The 7,705-nt window shown below is 33.9% G+C and overlaps 1 protein-coding gene across 1 annotated transcript; it reads left to right on the top strand.

The window, feature by feature from the left end:
- The first annotated feature begins 3,551 nt into the window (after window positions 1–3,551).
- On the top strand, window positions 3,552–4,038 carry LOC102669512 (prothymosin alpha-like). The gene is made up of 3 exons (XM_006577506.1): window positions 3,552–3,639; window positions 3,728–3,750; window positions 3,793–4,038. Exons 1-3 carry the CDS (start codon window positions 3,552–3,554, stop codon window positions 4,036–4,038), a joined length of 357 nt encoding a protein of 118 aa, XP_006577569.1.
- The last annotated feature ends 3,667 nt before the right edge of the window (window positions 4,039–7,705 follow it).

The raw sequence follows: 7,705 nt of genomic DNA, 5'->3' as shown, positions 1-7,705 counted from the left end.
GTATTGTGTTATAATTAAGTGATAATATTATACCTTAATGGTCAATAAAGACTTAAGCCAAAAGTTTTAATATTTGGGAGACTCAGAAGAATTAAAAAATTTACTAAAAATCTAACATAAAATTTATTCATTTATCATTGACCTTAAATATATTTTAGAAAAAAATAAAAAGTAAAAGAAAAACTTTCATATTCTATCCTCTGACCAAGGCAACACAAAAAGAATCAAATTCAACAAATGCACAGAGAACAAAACAAATGAATCAGCATTGATCAGATAGTGGCATAGCCGTATAGCTATAAAATTGTGAGCATGGTAGAATGGATACGGACGTTAGAGCTTTTTGGCTGCAACCTGACTGCATTAAATGTCTCTGAAAGTCAAAAATGAGACAAAGGAGAGGGTGACGTGAGAGTGAATTCTTACGAGCTTTTTTTCTTCAACAGAGAGAGACACAACAGATGGTAGCAGCAGTGTACAGGTGGGAATATTCTTTGTACCGGTTAAATAAAGGACACATGGAGTGCTAAAGTTTCTATCTAACGTTAAAATAACTAAAACTTATGTGTTAGGTTTACTAATAAAAAAGTATTTACTATTAATATTTATAAAATAAATAAAGTCTTATATATTGATAAAAATGTTACATAAATTAATAAAAATGTCTAACATATTTAAAACAAAATTAAGAAAATATTTTAAATCTCATTTATCTTGAGCTAGCCTGCATAGTACAGTTGAGTGGGCCAGAAGTCCAAAACTACTCACAGTTTACAAGAATTATGTGGGGACAAAATATTAAGTAAGTTTGTCTTAAATCTTGTTTTGTTAGACAACTAATGCATCTCTTCTCGTAGTTAACACTTAGCAGGGATGTTAATGTCTTGTTAAGGAATTAGTGTAAGTTTGGGTATTCAAATTGTTAAAAGAAGTTTCACAGGCACGGGACATACGAAACTGTTTGGGCACCAGCATTTTTTTCTGGTACATCCATCAATTTTCTAAAATATCGAAAATATTTTTATGGGTATTTTTAGTTATAAATAGCAAATTTGTTTTCGGTTAGTATCCTTTTGTGAGTATTTGTTGTTGGTGGTAGTATACATGCGTTATTTATAGATATACGATGAAGTTTGACAGTTTTTCTTCACCAGAGAAGAAGATGTGCATATTAAAAAAAATTCAAAACATACGGATTGACAATTCGTATGTTTTGAATTTTTTTTAAAATTATAATTTTTTTAGAATTTTTTATATATTTAATTTGTTTACAAAATTTGATAATTAAATAAATTTGATATTTAAATGAATGTTGTATTTAGATGTTTATTACAGTAATTAATAATTAAACAAATTCGGTATTTAATTGAATGATGTATTTGGATATTTATTACAGTGATTGAAAATTAAATAAATATGATATTTAATTGAATGATGTATTTAAATGTTTATTGATAATTAAATAAATTTGGTATTTGTTTACATATATAAATTTTTATTAAACCTATGATTTTTATTTGCAATTTATATATGTAAACAAATTAATTATTAGATAAAAATTAATTATCACAAAATTTATTGTGTAAATTTACATGTGCATTAAATATACATTAGAAATTTTAGTATTATATATAGTGACATTAATTATTTTATAACATAATTGATTTATTAGCTTAGTTGGTTAGAACGTTGTGCTAATAACGCGAAATTTGCAAGTTTGATTCTTGCTTGAACCATTAATTCATAAATTATATATTTGAAAAAAAAATCCTATGGGCCACTTATGGATTGACAATCCGTATTGGGCCTACGAATGGGCAAAATCGGAATTTTGCATGTTATGTTGGGTGTACTTTTTTTGTTTGACTAAATGACTATCACTTTTTTTTTGTTTTTTAATACAATAATTGCCTATCACTTTGAAGAATGAATTTTATATTCGGCCCTAAGTTGAAGGGAATCCACTCCATGAGTTATTGTATATTTGTATGTATTCTTGGATGAATTGTAATGATTTGTCTCGTTGCTATGCTATTACTAACTCTAAAATGCATAATTTAAATTTTTAAATGAAATATCCATTAATTTAATTATGAAAATGAGAGTAAGTTTTTCGTGATATACATTCACCAAACAACATAGAGATACTTAAATAAACACACACACACACATATATGTATATGTATATCTTAAACCATTATACACCATTCACATGACAAAAAATAATTTAATTTTTATGTGTATCTAAATATGAGATTTACATGCTCAAATAAAAAAAGAATCATGGAACCACTTACGAAGGAATTAATAACAAAACACAACTCTCTCCCAAAATAATCTTAACATCATCATGTCGGCTTGGCGGCTCCCACAAAAAGAATCTCCTTCTACGTCATCTATTGTTGCTCATGTGCTTCCACGAGCGAAGGTTTGTGATCATCACATGTACCAAGCACATGGTACAAAATTACAAGGGTGAGTTTATTATAAAAGAAACCAATAATTATCAAATGACCATAATTAGCAAGAGAAACAATAACAAGTACCATGATCATACCCAATTATCCATCAATTCAACATACACTCAATAACTATTCATTAACTTTTCCATAATTCCAATGAGTGAATAGACAATTTAGTCCCTAAGATTGTAACCACTTTGCATATTAGTCCCTAACTTAATTTTTAATTCAAAATAGTTCCTATCTTTGCATCCGTTATGCAAATAAGTCCCTGCTGTCAAAATCTAATTTCCTCCGTTAGTCAAATGTCTATTTGGCAAACCTCAGTCCACGAAAGCAACTCAATGTGGCAAGTTTGAGTCCAAGTCAGCAATCCCATGTGGCAAGGACTAAATTGAGAAATTAGGAAAAGTTAGGTTAAAAAGCAATCAAAAATGAAGTAAAGGCATTTTCCCCCACAATGCGGTTTCACTGTCTTACTGCTTGTAGGGTTTTTTAACTGTTTGCAGTTTGCTCTTCCCTCCACTGCATTCCCTTTGTCAGTGATTGTGAGTCTTCGCATTTGGCAGTCAGGTTGATGGTTTTTTTGCGTTCACTTTCGTTTGCATTGTTTTGGTGGATTCATTTGGGGTTTTATATGTTCAAGGGTTTTCATTTGCATTGTCTTTGCGCTTCGCAGGGAGGTTTATTGTCCTTTATTATTTTCATTTATGATGCTCTGTTTTTATAGATGACATTGCATGTTGTTGTGTGATGTGCCTATGTTTGAGTTTGAGTTAGGTTTTTTATTTCCTAATATATGACAATGTTTGTGCTTTCTGATTGTGTATAATGAATGACAATATAACTTTAATATTGCAACATGGAGGAAGATTCACTCCACGTTCCAGTGATGGAAAGGTTGAATATATAGGCAGAGAGTTTGACGTTTGGGAGGATATATCTGCAGATTGTCTGAATGCATTTATCTTATATGATTTGGTGAAAGCTTGTAAGAAGTATAGCAATATAGGATATTGTTTTTGGTTGACTGACAAGGACTTAGATTTTAATCATGAAGTAGATCCAATTTTAGAAGAAGTCCCATAGATGTTGTACTTGGAATGTGATCCAATTCCAAAAGCTGTTGAGAATGAGGATGATTTAGATGATGTACCTGTTGCTAGCCATGAGGAAGGTAAGTTTTAATTCATCTGTACTTGGTCCAACATGGTTACCATAATTAATTAATATGATTTATTTTTACTTGATCACCATTGATGCAGATGTTGGTGGTGGAGAGAGAGAGGTTGGTGCTGGTGAGTAGAAGGATATTGATGCTGGTGAGCAGAGGGATGCTGATGCTGTTGAGCAGAGACGTGTTGGTGAGCAAAGGGATGCTGATGCTGGTGAACAGAGAGATGGTGGTGGTAGTGAGGAGGAAAAGGAAATTGACAGTGATGAGTGGTTTACAGATTTCTCTTGTATGAGGAATGAAGTTGAAGTTGAAGTTGAGACAGATGGTTATCATTCAGAGGAGCTGAAAATCCCCATTAGTAGTGATGATGAAGATGAGGATGTTGAAGTTTATCCTTAATATAGTCAAAGTAATGGAGTTGGTTAACAAAAGTTGGAATTAGGGATGGAGTTTGGTACTCTGGATGAATTTAAATCTGCCTTGAGGGAGTATAGCATATTCATGGGCAAGGAGTTCAAGTGGAAGAAGAATGATAAAAAGAGGCCTAGAGCAAAATGCAAGAAGACATCTTGTGATTGGGAGATCTACTGTGCAAAGAATGAAGTTAGAAACTCTTTTCAGATAAAGTCGTTTAAGCATAACCATATTTGTTGCAGAGGAGTGAACAACAAACAAGCAAATAAGTAGTGGGTGGTCAGCAAACTTGAGGGCAAACTCAAAATCCAACCAACCCTTAAATGTGTTGAAGCTTTGGATTATTTCAAGCAAGAGTTTGGAGTTCACATTGAAGTTACAAAGATGTGGAGAGCCATGAAAGAAGCAAAGCAACTAGTGGAAGGGAATGAGAGGAAATAATATGCCAAAGTATTTGATTATGCACATGAGTTGTTGAGGAGCAATCCTGGATCAACAGTTAAGATCAACACAGTGCCAAGTCCAGAAGGTCCACCACAATTTCATAGGCTATATATTTGTCTTGCTGGCTATAAGAAGGGATTTGTTGCTGGATGTAGACCATTCATAGGTCTAGATGGATGTTTCCTAAAGAGTGCATTTGGAGGAAACTTGCTCGCTGCTGTTGGGGTTGATGGCAATAACCACATCTTTGTTATTGCTTATGCTGTGGTGGACATTGAGAACAAAGACAATTGGAAATGCTTTTTAACTTTGTTGCATGAAGATCTTGGGGATTACAAACACAATGGAAGAAATTTCATGTTAGAAATGCAAAAGGTATGACATGGTGTGATTTGAAATTATTATCATAAGTTAGGTATTTAATTGAAGTTAATGACATAAGTTAGGGACTAGTCTAGAAGTATTTACTACACTGCTGCATTTTTCAGGGACTTATTCCAACTTTACAGGAAGTCATGTCTGGTGCACCTCATAGATTTTGTGTCTTGCATCTTTGGAAAATTTTTACAAAGTAATGGAAAAGCAAGGAACTTAAAGGAATTGTTTGGCAATGTGCAAAATCCACTACTATTGTTGAGTTTGAAGGCCATATGGCCCATTTGAAGACAATCAACTGCCAAGCTTGGGAGTACTTGAATAAATGGCCCAAGCAAGCATGGACAAAAGCCCATTTCAGTACAATAACCAAAGTGGACAACATATGCAACAACACATGTGAGGTATTCAATTCCAGGATTCTGTAGTATAGGCGCAAGCCTATTATCACTATGCTTGAAGAAATTAGAAGTTACATCATGAGAACCATGGTTGCCCGCAAGGTTAAACTTTCTGGAAAGCTTGGATCATTATGTCCAGTTCAGTACAAAAGACTAGAAAAAAAGATTCATTTTGCTAATCAATGGACTCCAATTTGGTGTGGTGATAACATGGGTCTGAGATATGAGGTCCACATGTGGGGGAATAAGGTTGAGGTCAATTTAGCTGAATGGACATGCACTTGTAGAGTATGGCAACTAACAGGTTGTGTTCTTTACAGTTTTTTTTCATTCCTAACCTAAATGTGTGCTGATTTTACAACTTTGATGTAGGGATGCTATGCCGACATGCCATTGCAACAATAACTCACAAAGGAGGCAAGCCTGAGGACATGTGTCATGAGTGGCTGTCAATAGAGGCTTATAATAAGACATACCAACATTTTATCGAACCAGTCCAAGGACCACAATATTGGGCCCAGACACAGTATGCACACCCTGTTCCACCACATAAAAGGGTCCAAAGAGGAAGACCTAAGAAAAATAGAAGGAGATTTGTAGATGAAGACAATGTCATAGGACATAGGCTAAAGAGGAAATTGACTGACTTTACATGTGGAAGGTGTGACCAAGCCAATCATAACATTAGAAGCTGCAAAAATATTGGAGTTCCTATTAGGCCAAAGAAATATGTTGCACCACCAACTTCAAATGAGGATGACCACCTACTATCTCTAGATAAGCAAGCTTTGAATGAGGCTGAAGAAGCTGTTGCTCGTGTTCAACAAGATCCGGTGGAGATTAATTTATCTCAGCCTAATTTGTCACAAGATAGTGACATAGAGTTGATGGTAAATATTTGTCACAAGTATAGCAATATAGGAGATTGTTTTGATATATTACAAGTTTTATTCATGTTTAGCATTTGCATGTGGGTCCCTACAACTATTGTTCCACCAATAGCAAGGAATAAGCTAAACATAACAAGAGCCAAACAAAGGAAGGTTGCTAATAAAGATGATACAGTATAAAAAATGAAGAAAACTGAAGACCCATTTTTTTGTTGTATTTTGATATTAGGATGTGTAGTTGTATATTTTGAAAGCTTCACTAGTATGTGAAATGATGTAAACATTATGGCTTGCTGAAGAATTGCTTCTAACTAGTGAAATGATGTAAACATTATGGCCTGCTGAACAATTTCTTCTAACTACCATGCTTTGGTATGTCAAACATTATGTGAAATTGATTTAATGTCATGTTTCTTCTCTTTCTTTTATAAATTATACAGTGTTGGATTTGGATTTGGGGTAGGACCACCTGGTTTAGTGCTACTTCAATAACTTCAAAAAGCTATACAACAACAAATTATATTTAATAAACTGCAAATTTCAGCAACAAATTTCACCAACAAATTATATTTAATTGAAATGAGTAACTGATAGTAGCAACAAATTTCTTCCTACTACAAATTCTTTAGCAAAACAACAATTACAATATCAAAAGATGTTATTACACATTTTACCTAAAATACATTCCCCCTAAAACTAACATTACAATTAAAAATGAAAAACCTAACAACACAATGTTTGTTAAATTTCTCATTTTCTTCTGCAAAGCTTCAATTTGTAGCCTCAAATCAGGCACTACCATTGCTTCTCTTGAGACAGAAGACGAATTAGAAACTTGGTTTTCTTTTTCAACCCATTGAAAAAATTGACAGTTATCTGGGTCTGTTTGGGGCAATGCACAAGTATAGAATAGCCTTCCTGGGTTCCTCCTTGTTCTTGCAGTTCGAATAGCTGCACGTCTTCTATGATGGCATTGCCGAATGAAACTACCATAAAATGCACAACAACTGCCACTTGCAGACATGGAGAAATCAAGTGAACAACAAGAAGCAAAGGGTAGTTATAGACGAGACAATAAGAAGCAACAGAGTGTCAGATGAGAAGAAGAAGAAGCAACTCAATGTGAGAAACCAACAGCTTCGTAAACCCTAATTTATTTGGGGAAGAAGAAGAAGCAAACTTGCGTGAGAGAAGATTTAGACATGCAGACTTCAGTGCCATGTTGGACAGTCTACGTGGCACTGAATTGCCACCAATGCACCTCACTAACGCCGTCACTTGGGAATTTAACGACAAGGAACATTTTGCAAAAATTATGTAAAGATAGGGACTATTTTGAATTAAGAATTAAGTTAGGGACTAATATGCAAAGTGGTTACAATCTCTCCAATTCCAACCAATCATGCTCAGTATGATGCATATACATGACCTCAACTCTTAAATGCAATGTGGTACCATTCATCAGGAAATAACCTGAATGTGTCCACGCAACACTCACACTCAAGAAAAGTAGGCAGCAAGTGTCGAGGTCACCCTGTCATG

Source organism: Glycine max, chromosome 3 (genome assembly GCF_000004515.6).
Source record: "Glycine max cultivar Williams 82 chromosome 3, Glycine_max_v4.0, whole genome shotgun sequence".
In the NCBI taxonomy this organism is placed as follows: domain Eukaryota; kingdom Viridiplantae; phylum Streptophyta; class Magnoliopsida; order Fabales; family Fabaceae; genus Glycine; species Glycine max.
Note: the sequence above shows the minus strand (reverse complement) of the source record. Positions and strands in the feature narration are given on the sequence as shown.

Excerpts from the sequence above, each read along its gene's own strand:
- LOC102669512 (XM_006577506.1), top strand. The coding sequence starts at position 3,552 with ATGTTGTACTTGGAATGTGATCCAATTCCAAAAGCTGTTGAGAATGAG. Across the intron at positions 3,640-3,727 it reads TGTTGCTAGCCATGAGGAAG|ATGTTGGTGGTGGAGAGAGA; the intron begins GTAAGTTTTAAT and ends CCATTGATGCAG. Across the intron at positions 3,751-3,792 it reads TTGGTGGTGGAGAGAGAGAG|AGGGATGCTGATGCTGTTGA; the intron begins GTTGGTGCTGGT and ends GCTGGTGAGCAG.